The sequence below is a fragment of the Moschus berezovskii genome, chromosome 17, assembly GCF_049115385.1.
Source record: "Moschus berezovskii isolate FMDL1 chromosome 17, NW_MosBer_1.0, whole genome shotgun sequence".
In the NCBI taxonomy this organism is placed as follows: domain Eukaryota; kingdom Metazoa; phylum Chordata; class Mammalia; order Artiodactyla; family Moschidae; genus Moschus; species Moschus berezovskii.
In genome coordinates this window covers 53288967-53313533 of record NC_142476.1, presented here as the reverse complement: position 1 = coordinate 53313533, position 24567 = coordinate 53288967, and the positions used below count along the sequence as shown (strand labels likewise).

The following is a 24567-nucleotide window of genomic DNA, read 5'->3' as shown; positions in this document are numbered from 1 at the left end:
AATTGGTGATGGACAGGGAGGCCTGGCGTGCTGTGATTCATGGGGTCGCAAAGAGTCAGACACAACTGAGTGACTGAACTGAACTGAACCCATCTGATCAAAGAAAAATGTACATTGATATCTGCAGAAGTCCAAAACTACAATTTTAAAAACCTGATATAAATTGTCATGACACCTTCATGCTTCCTCCAATCTTTCCTGACAAGGATAACATCCCCATTTCCATGTGATCTCATCTTGGTCTCTAGAATGTGCCATATGGATTTCCTTGGGGACTTAGTTCTGTATTACGGTCAGTCAAGCTTTCATTGTTCAAAGTTAAGAACTTCCCCTCAATTCATGTAGTATCTTTTTTGCTGGCAGGACATGAACCATGACTAGGTACTCTTTAGGACTTTCAGTTCAGTTCAGTTCAGTCACTCAGTCGTGTCCGACTCTTTGCGACCCCATGAATCACAGCACGCCAGGCCTCCCTGTCCATCACCAACTCCCAGAGTTCACTCAAACTCATGTCCATCAAGTCAGTGATGCCATCCAGCCATCTCATTCTCTGTCGTCCCCGTCTCCTCCCACCCCCAATCCCTCCCAGCATCAGACTCTTTTCCAGTGAGTCAACTCGTCGCATGAGGTGGCCAAAGTATTGGAGTTTCAGCTTTAGCATCAGTCCTTCCAATGAACACCCAGGATTGATCTCCTTTAGAATGGACTGGTTGGATCTCCTTGCAGTCCAGGGGACTCTCAAGAGTCTTCTCCAGCACCACAGTTCAAAAGCATCAATTCTTCGGTGATCAGCTTTCTTCACAGCCCAACTTTCACATCCATACATGACCACGGGAAAAACCATAGCCTTGACTAGACGGACCTTGGTTGGCAAAGTAATGTCTCTGCTTTTCAATATACTATCTAGGTTGGTCATAACTTTCCTTCCAAGGAGTAAGCGTCTTTTAATTTCCTGGCTACAATCAGCATCTGCAGTGATTTTGGAGCCCCCTCAAAATAAAATCTGACACTGTTTCCACTGTTTCCCCATCTATTTCCCATGAAGTGATGGGACCAGATGCCATGATCTTTGTTTTCTGAATGTTGAGCTTCAAGCCAACCTTTTCACTCTCCTCTTTCACTTTCATCAAGAGGCTTTTGAGTTCCTCTTCACTTTCTGCCATAAGGGTGGTGTCATCTGCATATCTGAGGTTCTTGATATTTCTCCCGGCAATCTTGATTCCAGCTTGTGCTTCTTCCAGTCCAGCGTTCCTCATGATATAATCTGTATATAAGTTAAATAAGCAGGGTGACAATATACAACCTTGACGTACTCCTTTCCCTATTTGGAACCAGTCTGTTGTTCCATGTCCAGTTCTAACTGTTGCTTCCTGACCTGCATACAGGTTTCTCAAGAGAGGAAGGTCAGGTGGTCTGGTATTCCCATTTCTTTCAGAATGTTCCACAGTTTATTGTGATCCACACAGTCAAAGGCTTTGGCATAGTCAATGAAGCAGAAATAGATGTTTTTCTGGAACTCTCTTGCTTTCTCCATGATCCAGTGGATGTTGGCAATTTGATCTCTGGTGCCTCTGCCTTTTCTAAAACCTGCTTGTATATCTGGAAGTTCACAGTTCACATATTGCTGAAGCCTGGCTTGGAGAATTTTGAGCATGACTTTACTAGCGTGTGAGATGAGTGCAATTGTGCAGTAGTTTGAGCATTCTTTGGCATTGCCTTTCTTTGGGATTGGAATGAAGACTGACCTTTTCCAGTCCTGTGGCCACTGCTGAGTTTTCCAAATTTGCTGGCATATTGAGTGCAGCACTTCCACAGCATCATCTTTCAGGATTTGAAATAGCTCAATTGCAATTCCATCACCTCCACTAGCTTTGTTCGTAGTGATGCTTTCTAAGGCCCACTTGACTTCACATTCCAAGATGTCTGGTTCCAGGTGAGTGATCACGCCATCGTGATTATCTTCGTCGTGAAGATCTTTTTTGTTCAGTTAGGAGGGTTAGGTGATAGCAAAGTGTTTTTAATACTGAGGGAATATAAAATCTTAAGGGGATCAAGATCTTTTACTCCTCAATCCAAAGGAAGCAACAGGTGTGTCTACCTATGTGTTCCCAAATGTTGATAAATTTTATCTGTGTGAGCTGCCTTTTCCAGAAAGAAGAAAGGAAAGGAAGGAGTCATTAAGGAAGTGGGAAATGAATGCTAATTAAATATTTGGTGCTAGGTCTTGGCTTAACTAGCTATTAATAAGAGCAAAATTTAACTGAGTATTTACTATGTAGCAGACACACTTCTACAACCTTTCCATCATATCTCGGTCATTTAATTTCAGGACAATGCCTATTTTAGATAGGCATTATTATTCCCACTCTTATTGTACTGATGAGAAAACTGAGGCACAGAAAGGATAAACAACTAGCCCAAGATCATACTGTAAATAAATGAAGCCAGCATCCAAACTGAAACAGTCTGATTTCAGAGCCCTCATATTTAGCCCAAATACGATTCTGCCTCAGCTCAGAGACAAAAGGAGGGTATGTATATCATTGTGAAAGTTGAATTCTGTGACAAGGGCTCCCGTCTAGCCTTGTCATGTAAAGAAGCTCTGCTTTATCTGTATCATACAGAACACACCATGACCAAGCGAGTTGCAGTGATCGGAGCTGGTGTGAGTGGCCTGTCCTCCATCAAATGCTGCTTAGATGAACACCTGGAGCCCATCTGCTTTGAAAGAAGTAATGACATCGGTGGACTATGGAAGTTTACTGTGCGTAGTTCATACCCTCCCACCTCCACCAACCATAATCTGGCCATTTGCTTTGTCCCTGCCCAGGCATGGTGGCTGTAGTCTATCTTGGTGATCATTAAGAGCTTCCCAGGTTGCTCAGTGGTAAAGAATCCGCTTGCCAAAGAAAGAGATGAGGGTTCAATCCCTGGGTCAGGGAAGATCCCCCAGAGAAGGAAATGGCAACCCTTGCCAGTATTCTGCCTGGGAAATTCCATGGACAGAGGAGCCTGGTGGGCTTGTAGTCCATGGGGTCTCAAAAGAGATGGACATGACTGAGCACACATGCACGGTGATCATTTAGGGAGCAGCTCATTGCAGCATCACAACTTTGTGTATGGTGTTGTGCTGACCCCATGAAAGATGCAGTCTGATAGGTGATGAACCTGGAGAATTGGCAGGGTAGGGGCAAGAGAATTTGGAGGGAAGAGGAAGAAAGAGTTAAGTCAGATACACAAACATAGGATTGGACGTTACAATGATTTCTGGACCGTGAACATTCTAAGACAAAGCAGGAGAGTGTCACGTTGGGTAAGCTGAATCTCATTGGTGAATGTGAAGCAGACGGCACCTTAACAAGGACGGAAGTTGACATCAGGGGTTGGAGCCCCAGCCCCAAGGCATTGTTCGTGCCTTTTGGAAGAGAATTGGCAAGGGAGAGGCAAGAATCCAGACCTAGTTTTTACATTATCAGAAGAAGAAGAACCCAGGCACTATTTCTCTTCTTAAGAGTGGAATGTGCAGCCCAGGGTGTATGCTCAAGGTTTGGCCAGGCATTAGGTGACTTGAGCATCAGGAAGTAGGGCTGAAAATGGCTAAATGCCACATGAAAGGTTGTTGCTGAGCCGTGAAAGACTCTTGGCCTTCAGAGGAGAGGAATTGAATCTGGGGCCAGTGACAAGGCTTGATTGCTCAGAGCTTTTGTGTGATAAAGTTTTATTAAAGTATAAAAGAGAGAGAGAAAGCTTCTGACATAGACATCAGAAGGGGAAAGAAAGAGTGCCCCCCTGCTAGTCTTTAGCAGGAAGTTATATAGCTACTAGCAGGCTGCTAGTTAGAGAAAGGAAATGTCTCAAAACTCAGAGACTGGCACCAGGCCCCTCACCAACAACATGCATTTTGAGGTAACATTGGCACAAGGTGAGTTGTCCCAGGCCATAAAATGATTGGCATGAATCTTGAAGAAAGGCAGGTTTCCAAGCAAATACGTAGTCTTATTAACATAGCTTAAGAGAACATTTCCATGAATAAAACATACTGATTCTGAGCCTTAGGCAAACTGACTTGAAGAAAAACAGAGTCTAGAGTAAATATAGTTCATTAACATAACAAGAAAAATATTTCCATAAGAAAAACGCATTGGTTAGCTCAAGGTTTGAAAAAAGTTAAGTTCAGGTGGAACCAGATGTCGTCATGGCAACACAGAATTTTAAAGGAAATCTCCTTTCAATTTTGTATAGAGAAAGGAAAAAAATCTGACACACAGAGTTTGTTTCCTCCTGCCGCTTAAGAGAGAGGTAAAAGACATTTGACATTTGCAGCCTATTTCCTCCATTTGGAGACCCCTAGCCTTCCTGCCTGGAGAAGGCAATGGCAAGCCACTACAGTACTCTTGCCTGGAAAATCCCATGGATGGAGGAGCCTGGTAGGCTGCAGTCTGTGGGGTCGCTAAGGGTCGGACACGACTGAGCAACTTCACTTTCACTTTCACACTTTGGAGAAGGAAATGGCAACCCACTCCAGTGTTCTTGCCTGGAGAATCCCAGGGATGGGGGAGCCTGGTGGGCTTCCGTCTATGGGGTCACACAGAGTCGGACACGACTGAAGTGACTTAGCAGCAGCAGCAGCATTCCTGCCTGCTACCCTCTCACACATGCCTCTGGCCAGAATTGGTCCTGGTTACTGGGAATATCAGGGTCTTCAGTGGGAATACAGGGATCTGCCACTGGTAGGGTATAAGGTGTCAAAAGATGGAGGCCCAAGTAATAAATGCTTCAGGGAAAGAGAAGAGCAGCATTTAGAAGGAGCTCAGGGAATGAAGGAAGCCTGCATGGAGGAAGTGGAATTTGCCAGTCTTGGATGAATGGTGAAGAAAACAGAATAAGGAAATGTACGTAAGTGATCACAACTCTAGGATTATAGTGTACTGTGCTGTGCTTAATCGCTCAGTCATGTCCGACTCTTTGTGACCCTATCGACTGTGGCCTGCCAGGCTCCTCTGTCCATGGGGATTCTCCAGTCAAGAATACTGGAGTGGGTTGCCATGCCCTCCTGCAGGGGATCTTCCCAACCCAGGGATCAAACTCGGGTCTCCCGCATTGCAGGCAGATTCTTTACCACCAGGGAAAGAACTTTCTGAGCCACCAGGGAAACCCACAGTATACTAGGGAAAAAAATATATTTTTTTTCTGGTATACTGTGGGCCTCATCAAGCTACCAAATGTCAGTATGGAAGAAAATATTCGGTCTGGTTTGTGTACCTTCTGCTATTTGACCCTATGGTTGGCTTGGTTTCCTTCTATTATAAAGTGATATAAACTCATTTTAGAAAATAATATTGCTACTGTATAGCACAGAGAACTCTACTCAATGTTCTGTAGTGACCTAAATGGGAAGGAAATCAAGAGAAGACTGGGTGTATGTGTATATATGACTGATTCAGTTTGCTGTACAGTAGAATCTGACACAACATTGTAAAGCAACTATACTCCAATAAAAAATAAATTTAAAAATAAAATATAATATTGAGTTAAAGAAAAAAAATACAGGACTTCCCTGGCAATCCAATGATTCAGACTTCACACTTTCACTGCAAGGGGTGTGGGTTCATTCCCTGGTTGGGAAACTAAGATCCCACATGCCATGAGGCATGGCCAAAAAAAAGAAAAGAAAAAGTATAAATTAAATATAATATCAATACTCATGAGCACTAAATAAATTAGCACTATTTAAATTTTGATGTAATTTCTTTCAGTCATACACATATATTTTTTTAATGCAATGGTAATATTCATTTTCATTTATTCAAGTATTGGTGATGTCCCTCTCCCAGGACACACAGGGAACAAGATAGGCAGGGCCCCACCCCTCCTTAGAATCTAGTGGGGAACAGAAACTGTAAACAGATCATTGCAATGCAGTGTAATCAATTCTGTGCTCAAAGTACAGGGTACTAGGTTGGGGCAGCAGGTACGATAGCTACCTTGTGAAGATCTATAGGGTTTTGGAAAGCTTCTTAGAGAATGTGATGGCAAAGAAAGAGACTTGAAGAAAAAATAGAGATTAGCTTTGAACGAGTTCATTGGTGTCCTTAATATAGGTCTTTTTGTTTTGTTTTTGGGTGGCAAAGACCAAGATAAGATAAGGAGTTGAGGAGTCCAGGAGAAAACAGAGGCTGTCAGTGTGTGGTGACCCCTTCATGAAGATTGAGATGAGACAGAGAGAGACATGGTTGTAAGAGGATATTGTTGTAGCCACACATTCCGGGAAACAAACTCACTCAGAAGGACAATCCAATAGTGGAGTGCAGTTTATTACACCAGCTGGCTCAAGGCAGATTCTCCTCTTAGCCAAGGACCCCGACCAGTTTTTGTGAAAACCTTATATACCCTAAGTGTACGTGCCCAAACCCACCTCCCCAGATTCCCTGAAACTAGTCTGAACAAAGGAAAAGAAAGATAAAATCAAAGTTAACCCGTGATTCATAAGCCTTAAGCCTAGGTAGTTAACAGTGGACAGTTATCAATAGGCCTGTGGTCATAGCCCAATAAGCATAATAGAATGTATGATTCTATTCAGTTACACAGATAATTAGGGTATTCTTTTAGGCATGGAGAGTCTAGATATGAGCCCTGGGGCTCTTCCATCCAGGGGTTTGGTTTTCTAGTTGGTATGTCGTTTTCATAGATACTGGGCATATAGCTCAAGTCCACAGTCTGGCCCAAGATGGAGTCCTGCCTCCAAGATGGAGCCTATTCTGTTTCTTCCTTCAATATAAGTTGAAAGGGGGTGTTGTTTTGAAAATTTGAGTCTTCAGTGTTTTACATGTGGATGGGAAAGACTCAAGAAAGAGAGAGTGGTTGAATATATACACAGACAATAACTAGAAAATTTTGTGAGGAATTCCTTAAGCAAAGGCAAGAAGAGGAGGCCCAGAACCTGAGAGGAGGGAGTGATCATGGCATGGGAAAAAGGAGAAGATAAGCAAGATTGAACATGGGCCCACATTCCTGGAACTGTTTAAAGACAGTGTTAGTCCTGCAGAGCCCTGTTAAATGTTGTTAGCTTCTTTGTAGTTTGACGAAGACATTATATTTAACAATTCCAACCACACCAGTGATATTTGATATCTATAGCAAGGGCATTCGATGCTGAATTTTCCAGAAACTCTTTGGAATTAGACGTGGAATGCTAGCTGCTGGTGATCTCTGTTCTCTCCTTGTATCCCCCTCAGCCCACCCCATCAAGTTAACTGTGCTTTTACACAGGAAACTTCTAAAGATGGGATGACTAGGGTCTACAAGTCGCTAGTGACAAATGTCTGCAAAGAAATGTCATGTTATAGCGACTTCCCTTTTCAAGAAGATTATCCTAATTTCATGAAGCATGAAAAATTTTGGAACTACCTCCAAGAATTTGCTGAGCACTTTGACCTTCTGAAATACATTCGGTTTAAGGTAAGATGGCTTGGGTTATGGAAGGTTAATGAATAGGGGCTGGCCCATTCACCAATCTAATTGAAATGGGATGCCTAAAAAAACATCTTCCTAATTTTCTCTATATATGAACAAGGCAGATAATAATCCTGCTGTTCATGTTTTACTGAAGTCACTAAAATACTGAATTTCCTGGTTCCTTCTCTAAATCCAAAGTCTCATTCAGGATGAAATTTAGAATTTTTTTCAGAGGAAAGGAAAAATGGATTTTGTTCATGAAACCCCTTGGAAAGAAATAACTAGAAGTCTGAACCACAGAAATTATAATGGGTCAAAACTCATTTTCCTAAATTTTTCCAACATTCAGTATTTTAACTCATCTTCTTCTCACAAGAAATAAAAACCGAATGTTTCTTCCTTGCAGTGAAGTCATTCAGATGTTTTGGGTCCTGATCTTTATGACCACTTTTGAGACTTTGCACAAGTTATTTAACTTCTCTAGCGAGAAGATAAACCAATATTGAAAGTCCCTCTAACATGAGACTCACTTGACCCATTTGAAATAACAAACATGGTTACCATATAGTCATTGCATGAAGTCCCAAGATGACTGGTGGAAAACGAGTGTCTGTCTTTTGCTTTCAGACCACCGTGTGCAGCATAACAAAGCGTCCTGACTTCTCTGAAACTGGTCAATGGGATGTTGTCACAGAGACAGAGGGGAGGCAGGACAGAGCTGTCTTTGATGCTGTCATGGTTTGTACTGGACACTTCCTGAATCCCCGTTTACCTCTGGAGTCATTTCCTGGTGAGTCATTTCTACTTGAAACCATGCCTGCTCTTCCAGTTCTACTGGAAGTTACTGATTTGTAATTGGAAATACTTTCTCATGATTCTAGACAACTTTATGTTCACCCTCAGAAATAATATGTACCAAATAACTTTGAAAGACTGAAGTACTATACAGGTGTCAGGGTTTATTATGTAATTATAAATATAAATGCTGATGTTATCATTTAAGTTTTATCATGCCTGTCTGATTCAAGTTTAATGATCACATAGCGCTCAAAACCATCAGATCTGTCATGAAAAAGGATAGGCTTTGAAATTTATCATTAAATTACAGGTCATTTGAATCAGAAGTGAGCTGAAATTCAATAACTTAAAGGAAGTGACAGTATAAGGAAATTTGACAGAATATTTTTTAGGAACTAGCCCAGAAATTATACATATAAAGAAATATTGTCACCCTTCAAGATAGTCATTACAGACTTCCCTAGTGCTCCAGTGGTTGGGAATCTGCCTGCCAATGCAGGGGAACGGATTTGATCCCTGCTCCAGGAATATCCCATGTGCTGCGGGGCAACTAAAAGCCCACACACCACAACTACTGAAGCCCATGCATCTAGAGCCCAGGCTCCACATCAAGTGGAGCCACTGCAGTGAGAAGCCTGTGCACCGCATCTAGATAGTAGCCACTCTCACTGCCACTAGAGAAAGCCCACCTGCAGCAATGAAGATCCAGCACAGCCAAAAATAAAATTAATTAATTTTTTTAAAAAATCATCACAATAATAATTCATCCACCTCCTAAACTATCGACACAAAGCAGTTTTAGAAATTCCCCTTTGTAAATGCTTTTGATTCAATAGCACATTCTTTTTAATATACTCACAATTGGTAAAACTCCATCTTTTGAGGTCAAATGAGGATTACTAAAATGTAGTAAAGCTACTCTTCTTCTGTTACTTATAAGTGGCCCTAAAGGCAGTGGAGTATGAATTTTTGAAACTTCTCTGAGGAATGAAAAGAACTTTTAAGAAAGGAAGAGGTAAAGAACAAAGTTTGCAAACCTTAGCCAATAAAAAATGAAATAAATCTGATGAACATATCAAATTAACAAGATATTCTATCTTTTAAATGCATTAGGGATCAAGGGAGACTTCAATATATAATTTTGCAAAGAAGCAATGTTGTAAATGGTGGGCCAGGTTCAGGCTTGCTGTTAATCTAGGGGCTAAACAGACAGTCACATGGCACTAAAGGAATATATAACTGACTCATAACAATGTTTCTATGGGGAAAACTTTAATGACCTCAGAGATGTAGGGGAGGAATTATTGTAATAGAAATATTGAGGTCCCCCTCTATCTTGCCCTAAAACCCAGATATTGGCAACGGAAGAAACTCACACATACAGATTTTAGAGACTTGTCCTGAGGGGGGTTTTGGTTTATGACCAGACTTTAGAAGAGTCTGTTACATGGGACAGCAGGACAGATAATCCCAATTTCCTCCATGTTTCCAGAGTGAGGTGCCTTGGTGAGCAGATATGCTGTAAGGTTTCTGGGAAGTTCCGGTTTGCTGTCAGACACAACTCAGCAACCAAACAATAACAACAATGGTTCCCTGCAGACAATGGCCCTGGATAAGTAGCATTTAGCATAATGGTTATGAACAAAGTTCTGGATCCAGACCCTGGTGCTATTTGCATGATCTTGGATAAACATAACCTGCCTAAGCCTCAGCAAAGTGGAAATACAAATTCCCATTTCAGAATATTGATGAGGATTAAATGTGAAATACTATGAAAAATAACCCAAAATATTGCACATAGTTGGTGAATGGCAGGCAGAAACAGAATGTAAATCTGTTTCCTGTATGCAGATTCTATGATTTGACACTGATACAACAGGGCCTCCTCATACTTGGGCTAGACCAATACAACCATGAGACCCTAAATCTAATAAATAATTTTGGCTCCTTCTTGGGTCCTTCAAAACATTGTATGACAACCATGATTGTTTCCCAGAACATTGGCTTGCTTTATTACTGTTGTTGCTCTTGTTTTAGATATTTTAAAATACCAAGGGGGAGAAAGGAGGTGGGATGAATTGGGAGGTTGAAATTGACATATATACACTATTGATGCTATATATTAAATAGATAACTAATGAGAACCTACTACATAGCTCAGGGAACTCTCCTCTTACTCTTTGCTCTGTGGTGACTTAAATGGTAAGGAAATCCAAAAAGGAGGGATATATGTATATGTATAGCTGATTTGGGCTTCCCAGGTAACACTAGTGGTAAAGAACCCATCTGCCAGTGCAGGAGATGTAAGAGACATGGGTTCTATCCCTGGGTCAGGAAGATCCCCGGCGGAAGGCATGGCAACCCACTCCAGTATTCTAGACTGGGAAGTTCTACAGACAGAAGAGCCTGGCGGGCTACAGTCCATGGGGCAACTGAGCGACTTTCACATGACATGACATAGCAGATTCACTTTGCTGTACGGTAGACACTAGCAACATTATAAAGCAACTATACTCCAATAAAAATCTTTATAAACAAAATTTAAAAATAAAACAGTATAATACAGAGCCCACAATAAACTCTCTGTAAACAACAGCTACTACTGTTATGAATCATGACCTTTCTTGTAAGTTATTATCCACTATCTGAAAATTGCTTGAAAGAAACATGTGATTCCCCAGATTAAGAAGTGTTTCTCCCTCTTAGTTAAGTTATAACCCTGGCCTCAGTTATAACCTCAGAGAGCTGGATCCTCCCAGAGCCCACACGGGAATCACAGGACAGGGAGCACAAAGTCCAGTTCTGCAGGTCACCTCTCATCATTCTCCCACACTCAGAAGTTGTGTAAGAGTGACTCTTTAAACACACATCAGTTGTAATCATTAGTTACAGATTAATGATCACAAATGCCTAGTCATATTTAATCAAGTATTAACAAATGTCATTGAACTTTATCAGTGTACACATGGACTTCAAATGCCTGGTCTTCTATCTCCTAAGGTAGTCGCTAAGCTTTTTCCAATATAACATTAGGGGGATAAGTATAAGATGAGTAAACCACAGTAGCAAAGTACTCCAAAGATATTTGGTGACAAGGCAAATCAAGCCTTACACCCCTCAGCAGACCCCCTTTTTCTGAATTAGTAGTTTTGATTTACCAAATAGATTCCTTTGGAGGGAAGGGCAATGCATTATTGACATATCCATTGATTTAGAATTACCTATGCATGCTATGCTTTTTCTTGGGTGCCCTACTCAAACAAGCAGTTATAGAGAATCTATTATTTGAAAAGCATTATGTTAGGTACATACAAAATCTAGGAAACAAGGTCGAGCCTTCAGCAAGCTTCTTTCCAGCCAAACTCCAGTAAATGGCTTGAAGCCCCACTCTCTAATGCATTTGGGGCACAGGCTTTTCCCTCTTCTTGAAACTCTCTAGTGCTTCTCTTTTCAAATTCCTAATCATCTTTCTAATGGCATTCTTTGGGGAAAAAAAATTCACCTCCTCCAGAATGCCTGCCCTGGCTCAGTCCAGGCTGATGCCCCACTGGAGCCATTTTAACACCTCCTGTTCTGTGAAGCAGTATAGCACCATGCTTGTCAGCTGAGTTCCAGGGGCAGATGACCTGACTTTTCCAGGCACTGCTACTTACTGTATGGCCTTGGGCAAGTTGCTTAACTTCTCTGTGCCCTTTTTCTCAACATTAGTAAAACTGAATCATAATATTGTTCACTTTGTAGGGTTGTTCTGAGGTTTAAATTAATTAACATATATAAAGTCCTTAGCAGAGTGTCTGGGACTTGCTAGTAAGGGCTGAAAAAATGTTAGTTAGCTATTGTCTATTTACCTATTTCTTGCTCAAGGAGAAACTCCTTGAGCTTAGAGACTGCCTTTTATCCTCACATCTCCTAAGCCTAAAACAGGAAACGGTGCCTTGAGTTGTACAATGCTGAAAGTATAGGTCACGTAAGGTACAGTTATTAACCAATTGTGCTTTGTCTCGTAATGTGCCTGCAGGACTCGTCTGTGGGGCTTGTCCTTCTCCTGCCTTTGGTTGCAATTGCAGGCCATTCCCACCAATTTTCTTCTCACTCTCAAATAATAAAAAGTCCTCTGTCATCTTTTTTTTTTTTTTTGTCTATGCCACACAGCATGAAGAATCTTAGTTCCTTAACCAGGGGCAGGGATCAAACCCATGCCCCCTGTAGTGGAAGCACAAAATCCTAACCACTGGCCCTCCAGGGAATTCCCCCACCTTCTCATTTTTATAGCTGAAATATTCTATGTTGTGTAATAGTAAAAACTTGCAGTTACCTGTAATGGTGAGGTTTCTCCCCCTCCTCAGCCAGTGCCTGCTTTGTGCTGACTGTGGCCGTGGGAAAGAGATGGTGTGCTTGGCTACTCTTCCTCTGACTGTTCCTCTCTGACTCTCTTCCTCCTGCAAGTCCTTTGCCCACCTGCTCCAGTCTCTGGCACTTCCAGAATTGAAGTCAGGGGAAGGATATGAAGAAGTACAGGAGTAGGAAAGTTCTTTATTGACTGGCACCAATGAGGTGCTAGTTCTCTCAGGCCCCAGGGGTGTTTAAGATCCATGTTTTGTGGGGTTCTCTCCAAGGCTCTGCTCCAGAGACTAGCCAGCCCCACTACTAGGGATCTCTCAGTGCAGCCCCTGTTGATAGACCAAGCACTCTGGGGCTGCCTAGTTGACAAGTCCTTCAACCCTAGCTCCTCCCCAGGTCGTCTCCATACAAACTAGGTTAAGGTCTCATTGCCAGTCCAGATGGCTACCATGGGCAAAGTCCCTTTAAACTGTCATCAGACAGGCTCTCTCCTACATAGCTTTCATCTGGTCCACATGAAACACGCATTCCACACTGTCAGCGGTTAAAAGAAAAACTTGCTACCAGTGCAGCAAGTTTTTCCACCACCCCTTACAGGCAATTGCTGTCACAACCTATTAAGCGTGGGTCACATACCAGTCTCTGTGCTCCATAGATTCCAAAGGTCGAGGTCACACAGGGGTCTCCCGGAAGCCCCTCAAATCTGGCTTCATGTCAAGGGGACTGAAAATGCAATAGCACTTTAAATCCTTTCCTGAAAGTCTCCTGTTTCCAAGCTCTGGCCACTTCGACTCAATCCTTGAAAGTAAGGGGCTAAGGATCACAGAACTGGTCTGCATACACCTTTGCAAATTCTGCCTAGCTGGTTTAGCAGGGCCCTGGATATGTGGTAACTATTGCATTTAGTTTTCAGCTTTGGGGTCCTCAGCAGGCAAAGACTCTCAATTAAAATACTGTGTTTTATATAGTAGCTCTTCAATTAATGTAATTGAGTGAATGAATGAATCAGTGACTGGAGAATGATAAGGTGAGGAGACGGTTTCATCTTTTTACATGAAAATTGCAAAAGTACTTGAAGTATTAGGGTGAGAGGCTGAGGAGTCCTCTAAAGTGCAGAGCCCCCTTTCTGATTCTTTGTCATCTCACTGATCAGTGGGTCTGAAGGTCGCTGGCCAATGGGTGTTGATCCGTCTGCCACCTCTCGTAATTTCCATTGCTGCATCTGTGACCACTGACCCTTTCTACCTGGTTCCCAAGAAGGGTCCTCCTGCCTGGTGTTGCTTGGAGCCTAGAGACCAAATTCAGTTCAGAAGCACAAGAGGCTTTACTCTTTGATTGGAGAATGGAGAGGAGTGCCATCTGGCTCTAGAGAATAGCTCTGGAGGAACAATCGTGGGCGGGGCTGCTTTGCAGCATTCTGTAGTGGGGAGGGGGCGGAGTTCTCACCAGACAGGTGCAGGCATGATGTTCACGCTCCAGCTCCAGATTGCAGGGCAGAGCAGCGTTCCTGCACGAGGCCCGCCACCACCACCATTTCGAATTCAGTGACGTGCACACGCTTCTGCATACACCCCGGTGCTGAGGAATCTGCACAGTTTAGGAGTGTGTTAGTCGCTCAGTCATGTCCAACTCTGTGTGACCCCATGGACTGTAGCCCACCAGGCTTCTCTGGCCATGGGATTCTCCAGGTAAGAATACTGGAGTGAATTACCATGCCCTCCTCCAGGGGATCTTCCGGACCCAGGGATAGAACCAGGGTCTCCCACATTGCAGGCAGATTCTTTACCATCTGAGCCACTGGGGAAACCCTTTTCATACTAGGAACTCGGGTCTAAAGGGCCAGGTGTGAGGCCTCTGCATGTGGCACCCTGTGAGCAAGTGACACTAGACTAAGCATCAGTTCAGTTCAGTTCAGTCGCTCAGTCGTGTCCGACTCTCCGCGACCCCATGAATCACAGCACGCCAGGCCTCCCTGTCCATCACCAACTCCCGGAGTACACTCAAACTCATGTCCACAGAGTCGGTGATGCCATCCAGCCATCTCATTCTCCGTCGTCCCCTTCTCCTCCCGCCCCCAACCTTTCCCAGCATCAGAGTCTTTTCCAGTGAGTCAACTCGTCGCATGAGGTGGCCAAAGTATTGCAGTTTCAGCTTTAGCATCAGTCCCTCCAATGAACATCCAGGATTGATCTCCTCTAGAATGGACTGGTTGGATCTCCTTGCAGTATAAGGGACTCTCAAGAGTCTTCTCCAACACCACAGTTCAAAAGCATCGATTCTTCGGCGATCAGCTTTCTTCACAGTCCAAGTCTCACATCCATACATGACCACGGGAAAAACCATAGCCTTGACTAGACAGACCTTTGTTGGCAAAGTAATGTCTCTGCTTTTTAATATACTATCAAGGTTGGTCATAACTTTCCTTCCAAGGAGCAAGCGTCTTTTAATTTCATGGCTGCAATCAGCATCTGCAGTGATTTTGGAGCCCAAAAAAATAAAGTCTGACACTGTTTCCACTGTTTTTCCATCTATTTCCCATGAAGTGATGGGACCAGATGCCATGATCTTTGTTTTCTGAATGTTGAGCTTCAAGCCAACTTTTTCACTCTCTTCTTTCACTTTCATCAAGAGGCTTTTGAGTTCCTCTTCACTTTCTGCCATAAGGGTAGTGTCATCTGCATATCTGAGGTTATTGATATTTCTCCCAGCAATCTTGATTCCAGCTTGTGCTTCTTCCAGCCTAGCGTTCCTCATGATGTACTCTGCATATAAGTTAAATAAGCAAGGTGACAATATACAACCTTGACGTACTCCTTTTCCTATTTGGAACCAGTCTGTTGTTCCATGTCCAGTTCTAACTGTTGCTTCCTGACCTGCATACAGGTTTCTCAAGAGGCAGGTCAGGTGGTCTGGTATTCCCATCTCTTTTAGAATGTTCCACAGTTTATTGTGATCCACACAGTCAAAGGCTTTGGCATAGTCAATGAAGCAGAAATAGATGTTTTTCTGGAACTCTCTTGCTTTCTCCATGATCCAGGGGATGTTGGCAATTTGATCTCTGGTGCCTCTGCCTTTTCTAAAACCTGCTTGAACATCTGGGAGTTCACGGTTTACATACTGCTGAAGCCTGGCTTGGAGAATTTTGAGCATGACTTTACTAGCGTGTGAGATGAGTGCAATTGTGCGGTAGTTTGAGCATTCTTTGGCATTGCCTTTCTTTGGGATTGGAATGAAGACTGAACTTTTCCAGTCCTGTGGCCAGCGCTGAGTTTCCCAAATTTGCTGGCATATTGAGTGCAGCACTTTCACAGCATCATCTTTCAAGACTTGAAATAGCTCAACTGGAATTCCATCACCTCCACTAGCTTTGTTCGTAGTGATGCTTTCTAAGGCCCACTTGACTTCACATTCCAAGATGTCTGGCTCTAGGTCAGTGATCACGTTATCGTGACTATCTTGGTCGTGAAGATCTTTTTTGTACAGTTCTTCTGTGTATTCCTGCCACCTCTTCTTAATATCTTCTGCTTCTGTTAGGTCCATACCATTTCTGTCCTTTATTTAGCCCATCTTTGCATGAAAAGTTCCCTTGGAATCTCTAATTTTCTTGAAGAGGTCTCTTGTTTTTCCTATTCTGTTGTTTTCCTCTATTTCTTTGCATTGATCACTGAGGAAGACTTTCTTATCTCTCCTTGCTATTCTTTGGAACTCTGCATTCAGATGCTTATATCTTTCCTTTTCTCCTTTGCTTTTCGCCTCTCTTTTCACAGCTATTTGTAAGGCCTCCTCAGACAGCCATTTTGCTCTTCTGCATTTCTTTTCCATGGGGATGGTCTTGGTCCCTGTCTCCTGTACAATGTCATGAACCTCCGTCCAGAGTTCATCAGGCACTCTATCAATCAGATCTAGTCCCTTAAATCTATTTCTCACTTCCACTGTATAATCATAAGGGATTTGATTGAGGTCATATCTGAATGGTCTAGTGGTTTTCCCTACTTTCTTCAATTTAAGTCTGAATTTGGCAATAAGGAGTTCATGATCTGAGCCACAGTCAGCTCCTGGTCTTGTTTTCGCTAACTGTATACAGCTTCTCCATCTTTGGTTGCAAAGAATATAATCAATCTGATTTCGGTGTTGACCATCTGGTGATGTCCATGTGTAGAGTCTTCTCTTGTGTTGTTGGAAGAGGGTGTTTGCTATGACCAGTGCATTCTCTTGACAAAACTCTATTAGCCTTTGCCCTGCTTCATTACGTGCTCCAAGGCCAAATTTGCCAGTTACTCCAGGTGTTTCTTGACTTCCTACTTTTGCATTCCAGTCCCCTATAATGAAAAGGACATCTTTTTTGGGTGTTAGTTCTAAAAGGTCTTGTAGGTCTTCATAGAACCGATTAACTTCAGCTTCTTCAGCATTACTGGTTGGGGCATAGGCCTGGATTACTGTAATATTGAATGAAGAAAACAAAATTAGACTTTATCACCCAGAATGGGCTCTGCCAACCGCACATCCCTCCTCTGTGTTTTGTCCTGTTCCTCATCCTTGAGGGGTATTAGGGGCTCAGATCTGTCTTCTGTGATTGCTTCCTTTTAATTCCGGGCATCCTCACAACCCCGAGTGGAGGACCAGAGCTTCTTCCCAGCTACCTTTACATGTGTTGATGGTCACCAGGCCTCAACCCTAACTGTTCATATCACTGAAGACAATTTGTCTAACCTTTAGGAGACAGAGGACACCAGACAATTTAACATACATGGCCCAAGAATTAGCAAGAGCAAATTTTTCCTAAAAATGCAAGTATCTAGGTCTTTTGCCTGTAGGCAACCATCCCCCAATGTAGGGGCTCACTGCTGTGGCCTGAGTTTTCCTGGCCACACTTTGTTGTTTTTCGGAAGAGAAGCTTCAGGTCAGAGAGAGGTTCAATTGAGTAGTCGGGGGGTGGGGGTGGGGGTCTGTTGCCCCAGGGTGTCCTTCCACAGGTTGGGGCTCCGGAACCTCTTTACTCAAGGGTGATGTGCCCACAGGGTGATCCCCTGCAACTTCAGGGCAGAGTGTGGGTATTAGGATCACCAAGTGGGGTCTCTTCCACTTAGAACTGAGCTGGTCTTGCAGGCAGCTGGTTTTCCAGGTTTTTAGGTGCACCCAGTCTCTTAACCAAAATGGGTAGAGAGCCAGGTCGGTGGGTGGGGTAATCACCATGTTACCTACCTGGAGGGCATACTTGAGTTGTTCCATTTCAAGTTAAGGTTTCCCTTCTCTGGGGCTTGGGGGTGGGGGGGTAGTGGGTGGTTTACCACACTTGAGATCAAATGCACTTAACTCTAACTTATCCCTTAGGGCTAACCACATAGGGAGTGGAGCAATTGGAAGCTACCTAATCCAGTTTTCTTGAGCTTCCTGACACAGCTTGGCTAAGGCCCATTTCAAGCTCTGTTTAGATTTTTCTACTCTCTCCAACAATTAAGGCCTCCAAGCTAAAAGCAGGGTCTGCCCATGGCACTCATTATCCCTTTCATCATTTGAGAAGCAAGTACTGGATCATTATTGCTTAGAAAGGACCCTGGGGGCCCAAACCTGGGAATTATTTCTGTTAATAATGCTTCTGTGTGTGTATGCTCAGTTGCTCAGTCATGTCTGGCTCTTTGCAGGCCCAGGGACTGAAGCCCGCCAGGCTCTTCTGTCCATGGAATTTTCCAGATAAGAATACTGGAGCGGGTTGCCATTTCCTACTCCAGGGGCCCTTCCTGACCCAGTGATCGAACTCACATCTCTTGTGCCTCCTGCATTGGCAGGCAGATTCTTTACCACTAGTGCCACCTGGGGAGCCCTAATAATGCTTCTATCCACCCAGAAAAAGAGTCTACTTGCACCAAGAGATACCTGAAATTGCTGGGTACTCTCGCCATGACAGTGAAATCAGCCTGCCAGTCTTCCCCCAGATATGTTCCTCTGGTCTGAACAGGCCTTATCTGGGGACTTCTGAGGGGTCTGGTGTTGGGGTTGTTCATTGTGCAGATGGGGCAGGTCTCAACTATCTGACTAGTTATACTTCTCATGCCAGAAGTGACCATGAACTCAGAGAACCAATTATACACCCATAGTGAGTTCCTTGATGAGCCTCCGTGATGGTTTGACAAGCTGCAATTTGGGGAAAGAACTATTGCCTATGTTCCACCCATAGCCTCCTAGATCTCTAGTGAATCCCCGTTTCCAGGTGTGTCAAATTCTTCCTTTGTGCAGACTGAGGAATAATTGGATGGTTCTGGCCTTCGAGGTATTGCGTGGGGGTTAGTTGCCAGGTTATTGGTTCTGGGACCACCCTTTGGGCAGTTGCACTCATCTTGTTGTTTCCCTTTATTACCTCTGCATTCTTCTCTTGTTGACCTCTACAGTGAATCACTGCCACGTTTTTTGGAAGTTATACTGCTTCACTATGCTTAAGCCATTTTCACCTGTTTATTCTCTGCAGTAGACATGCCTCTTTCCTTCCAAATAGCATACACATCCTGGGATTCTGTGTGAACACTGAAGATCTTCCCTGTCCCAAAGGCTCCAGTAAGACCTTTTTGACAGAAGTCCCTGGGGTAGGCTTCTCGCCTCTAAGACATAGGCCTGGGAGGTCTCTGCCTATCCTGCCAGGCTTTTTCCTTCTCTCATAAAACTGCCCCTGTCCATGAATCATCCCTCTTTGGCATATGGGAGAGGCTCATTTCCCAGGTCAGGGCAACTGGAATAGATCATGTCTATAGCTTCTATATAATCATGCTCCAGGGGCCCTGTTTCTGTGGGTAGCAGGGTAGCAGGATTTAGCCTGTCAGTTTTTTATGGTAACCACTGGATTGTCTAAAAGCATAGTCTGAACTTGAATTGACTTTCTGGGATATAGCCAAAGTCTGAATCTGGTATGGAGTTCATATAGTGATCAGCTGACCAAATGTTAACTTCTCAGCTTTCTTTGGCCGGGTTGTAGTAACTGCTACTGCTGGGAGGCAAGGAAGCCACCTCTTAGCAGTTTGATCTAACTGTTTAGAAACATAAGCAATTACCCGAGTAAGGGGTCCCCAGTTTTTGAGCAAACACCCCAAAGATGATTCTCTTTATCTTATGAATGTAAAGGTTAAAGAGTTTAGCTAAATTTTGGAGACCCAGAACAGGGGCCTGAAGTATTGCATTTTCAGTTCTTGAAAGGTCTTTTCACATTCTGAATCGCATTCAAAAAAATCATCATCCTTTCGTTTTTAATTTTTCATAGAGTCCCAGCTATTAGACCACAGTTAGGAATCTAAACCCAGCCATCCCCGGACAAACCCCTATGCTGTCTTCTAGTTTTAGGAGGGGCGAGGCTGCCAATGCTTTCTCCACTTACCTTCTATAAGAACAAAGCCTAGGTAGGTCACCCTAGTGTGTGGTATTTGAGCCTTTTTCTTGGACACTTTATATCCTTTATCCCCCAGGTGGTTCAAGGTGGTTACAGTATTTTCGTCAAGGTCCTCCTCAGTAGGGCTGACAATCAGAATTTTGTCTACATGGGAGGAAGTTTCCCTCCTCCAGGTGTAGATCTTTTCGGTCTTTAGTTAAAGTCTACCCAAAGATGGTGAAGGAATTTTTGACCCTTTAAGGCAGGACTACCCAGCAGTATTATTGTTTTCAATACATGTAAAGCATCTTTTAAATCTGATACAGAATTCCAGGTCCCAGGGGACAGTAGAGTAACCACCAGTGTGTGGTATTAGAGAATACTAACAGCACCAAACTGTTAATGGATTCCTCAAAAGACTAAAATGGGAGATGTCAAAATGGCATGGACTCCTCAGTGGCTTCACTGATTGCCCTGAGGTCCTGTACCATATGTTATTCCCCACTGGGTGTCTTTACGAGGAGAATGGAGGTATTATATGCTGCTCCAGTGACTTCACTTTCACTTTTCACTTTCACACATTGGAGAAGGAAATGGCAACCAACTCCAGTGTTCTTGCCTGGAGAATCCCAGGGATGGCGGAGCCTGGTGGGCTGCCATCTATGGGGTCGCACAGAGTCGGACCCGACTGAAGCGACTTAGCAGCAGCAGCAGCAGTAGGCATGTTCTAATAAGGCCCTGGACAGTTAGGCCATGTGACAGGGCAATAACCAACAAGACTTCCCAATGGAGGGGGTACTGTTTTCTTTTGGGCCACTTATATACACATTTTAGATGAATTATCATGGAACTGGCTCCTGCAGCTTATCCCACCCATCCCTGGGCTCAGACCTCAGATTTATTCCAAAGAGATTAATTAACTTGCTCTGTCTGGGAAGGTCTGTCATCAGCCATTATTAACATATCATCTTGTGCCCTTTGTCTAAGGGGACCCTAATCTCCAATTTGTTTCCCATTAGGTGTATAATGAATCGATGCTTTTGAACTGTGGTGTTGGAGAAGACTCTTGAGAGTCCCTTATACTGCAAGGAGATCCAACCAGTCTATTCTGAAGGAGATCAATCCTGGATGTTCATTGGAGGGACTGATGCTAAAGCTGAAACTGCAATACTTTGGCCACCTCATGCGACAAGTTGACTCTCTGGAAAAGACTCTGATGCTGGGAAAGGTTGGGGGCGGGAGGAGAAGGGGACGACGGAGAATGAGATGGCTGGATGGCATCACCGACTCTGTGGACATGAGTTTGAGTGTACTCCGGGAGTTGGTGATGGACAGGGAGGCCTGGCGTGCTGTGATTCTTGGGGTCGCGGAGAGTCGGACACGACTGAGCGACTGAACTGAACTGAACTGAGGTGTATAATAGCCCCCAGTTTATTAAGATATCCCTTCCTGGCAGGAGTATGGGGTGTGTGGGAACATACAGGAAGGAGTGAGTGAGCCTTTGTTTGTCCACTTTACACTCTGATGGTCCTATGAATACCCATTCATGGGCCTTCCCTGATAGCCCCATAATTCTACATGGGTGTTCCTGATTTGATGTTCAGAACTGAGTAGGTAGCACCAGTGTCAACTAAGAATTTGACAGGCTTTCTCCCTCTGTCGAATGTCCACTGGGGCTCCTGGGGTCAGCTGGAGTGCCAGCTTAGAAGCTCCCTGCTCCTGTCATTCTTCTTTTGTTTTGTATTCCCTTCCCATGACTCAGGATAAGTGGTAGTATAGATTTGGAGGCATTACCTGAGGCACCTGAAGGAATGCCAAAGATTTTCTGTTGACTCTTGATTGATTTCCCTAATCTTATTCCAATGGACAGGTTTGTTTCTTACAGAAACATTCCTGAGTCAGGGGGTGATACCCAGAAACTTCCAGTTCTGCAGAATGCACCCTAATGAGCTGTCCTCCCATATGGCAGACATTTGGTTCCCCATAACTTAGATGTTCTGTTTTGGATTTGCTTTAAACTATCAAAGGGAGCAGCTGAAGTGATTTGTTGGCACACAAATTCCACATGATTTGACATAAAAAGACTACAACTACTACTAAGACATCCAGTTCAGGAAATTTGGAACCAGCACCAAACTGTTAATGGATTCCTCAAAAGACTGAAATGGGAGATGTCAAAATGGCATGGACTCCGATCTAACTGGGGGTTAGACTGACCCTTTTGAGTCAGTCCCCAACAATATTCCTGCCCCAAACCATCCAAGCCAATAAGAACGAGACCAAGTTAGATCAAAAGCAAAAGTTAAGTTTTATTCTCTCAACAGAGAATGGAGATGTGTGACATTGTGCTCTCAAGAACATCTTTCCCCTACAGGCCGGCTCTGGGGCTGCTTTATAGGTACCTCATCAGTAGGAAAGAGTGTAGAATTCTTAAGGATCAGGCACAGCCATACTGCTCATGGCTTCAGATCATAGTGCCAGGTGCAGCATCTCTGCCCATGGTACCCTGCCACCATCTCGAACTGAGGCATCCTGCACAGCACTTCTGCACATGGTCTGCTGAGCTAAAGGATGAGGCACAGCCTTTTCACACTAGGAACTCTAGTCTGAAATGCTGGGTTCAAGGCCTCTGCACAGGATATCCTATAGGCAAGTGAAACTAGACTAAGTACAAAGGAAAAGAAAAAGATTAGACTTTATTACTCAGATACTACTTTTATTTCTTGGGAATTGTTAATGGACTTTGCCTGTGACAGCTACCACTGTAAATAGCTCTGCTTCCACTGTTACTACAATTCTTAGTTTCCTATGAACCCACAATTTATATCTGTTATCAGTTCAGTTCAGTTGCTCAGTCATGTCCGACTCTTTGCGACCCCATGAATCACAGCACTCCAAGCCTCCCTGTGCATCACCAACTCCCAGAGTTCACTCAAACTCATGTCCATTGAGTCGGTGATGCCATCCAGCCATCTCATTCTCTGTCGTCCCCTTCTCCTCCCACCCCCAATCCCTCCCAGCATCAGAGTCTTTTCCAGTGAGTCAACTCGTCGCATGAGGTGGCCAAAGTATTGGAGTTTCAGCTTTAGCATCAGTCCTTCCAATAGATACCAATAAGATAACTACCAAAAAAAAAAAAAAAAAAGATCAAGAGAAGAACTATTTGGTAGCCCTTTTCATATACAGTATATAAATATCATAATTGTGATACTTCTATTGACAGTGTTTGGAGCTTGAAAGATCAGTGAGAAATACAAATATAAATAACAAAAGAATAAAGTATAAATAAGCATACAGAATAATAAAGCACTAAGTGTATGCATGCATGCTCAGTTGTGTCCAACTCTTTGCAATGCCATGAACTATAGCACACCAGCTCCTATTTCCATGAGATTTCCCAGGCAAGAATACTGGAGTGGATTGCCATTTCCTACTCCAGGGATCTTTCCAACCCAGGGACTGAACCCAAGTTGGCAGGTGGATTCTTTACCACTGAGCCACCTGGAAAGCTCGATAAGTGTGTAATAAAACACAAAGTAAAATAAGCGCTAAGTAACAAGACTAAATAACAAGAATAATTATTTACATGAAAACATGCTACAAAATTTCTTTTTGCAGAAAAGGAGTTTTAATTCAATCTGTAAATATGTTATTAATGTATTCATAAATCACATTCTGGTAGAATATCAGTTCAGTTCAGTCGCTCAGTCGTATCCGACTCTCCACAACCGCATGAATCACAGCACGCCAGGCCTCCCTGTCCATCACCAACTCCCGGAGTTCACTCAAACTCATGTCCACAGAGTCGGTGATGCCATCCAGCCATCTCATTCTCTGTCGTCCCCTTCTCCTCCCGCCCCCAACCTTTCCCAGCATCAGAGTCTTTTCCAGTGAGTCAACTCGTTGCATGAGATGGCCAAAGTATTGCAGTTTTGTTGGGTAAAATAAAGCATCAACAATTTATTGGGTTGTCCAGTAAGTTTGTTTTCCATACAATCATACAGAAAAACCCAAATGAAAGTGGCCAATCCAATGCTTCTTGTCTAGGATGTTCAGGGTCATGCATGAGATGTTTCTTATTATCGCCTACAGTAAGTTTGATTTCCCTAAGTAATTGCTTAAAATGGAACACACAGAAATATAAGTTCTCCTATGTTTTTAACAAGGCATGTTGTACTATACCAATATCTGGGCTTACAGTATCCAGTGGGCTAGCAGATGGTATACTGATTCTACTTCCTGCAGTTGGCAGCAGAAGCAAAGGGCTGCCATGTTTCTGAGACGTCCCTTTTCCCAAAGATCCTATGCCTGCCAACTAAAGGAGTTATAACTCTAAATATTTCTGATCCCGTCTTCCCCTCAGGAATCCATAAGTTTAAAGGCCAGATCCTACACAGCCAAGAGTACAAGATACCAGCAGGCTTTCAGGGTAAACGCGTCTTAGTGATCGGTCTTGGAAACACTGGAGGAGACATTGCAGTGGAGCTCAGTCGAACTGCAGCTCAGGTACAGCATCTCTGAACCTGTGCTCCCACCCCTAGCATCACTTCTGGTGTCCAGAAGGTGGTATTCAAGGGTATGAAACACACTGGCCAAAATATGTGGAAATTATGTGGCCATAT

General features: G+C 43.5%; 1 protein-coding gene across 3 annotated transcripts in view; it reads left to right on the top strand.

Annotated features, from left to right (window-relative positions):
• Positions 1 to 24567, top strand: part of FMO4 (flavin containing dimethylaniline monoxygenase 4) — a 42681-nt gene that overhangs the window by 3454 nt on the left and 14660 nt on the right. For all 3 annotated transcript variants that reach the window (XM_055419650.2, XM_055419651.2, XM_088845473.1), the window contains exons 2-5: positions 2625 to 2764; positions 7270 to 7458; positions 8083 to 8245; positions 24309 to 24451. In XM_055419650.2, coding sequence (XP_055275625.2) covers positions 2633 to 2764; positions 7270 to 7458; positions 8083 to 8245; positions 24309 to 24451 — 627 coding nt within the window. In that variant the 5' untranslated portion in view covers positions 2625 to 2632. The remainder of the gene's footprint in view (positions 1 to 2624; positions 2765 to 7269; positions 7459 to 8082; positions 8246 to 24308; positions 24452 to 24567) is intronic.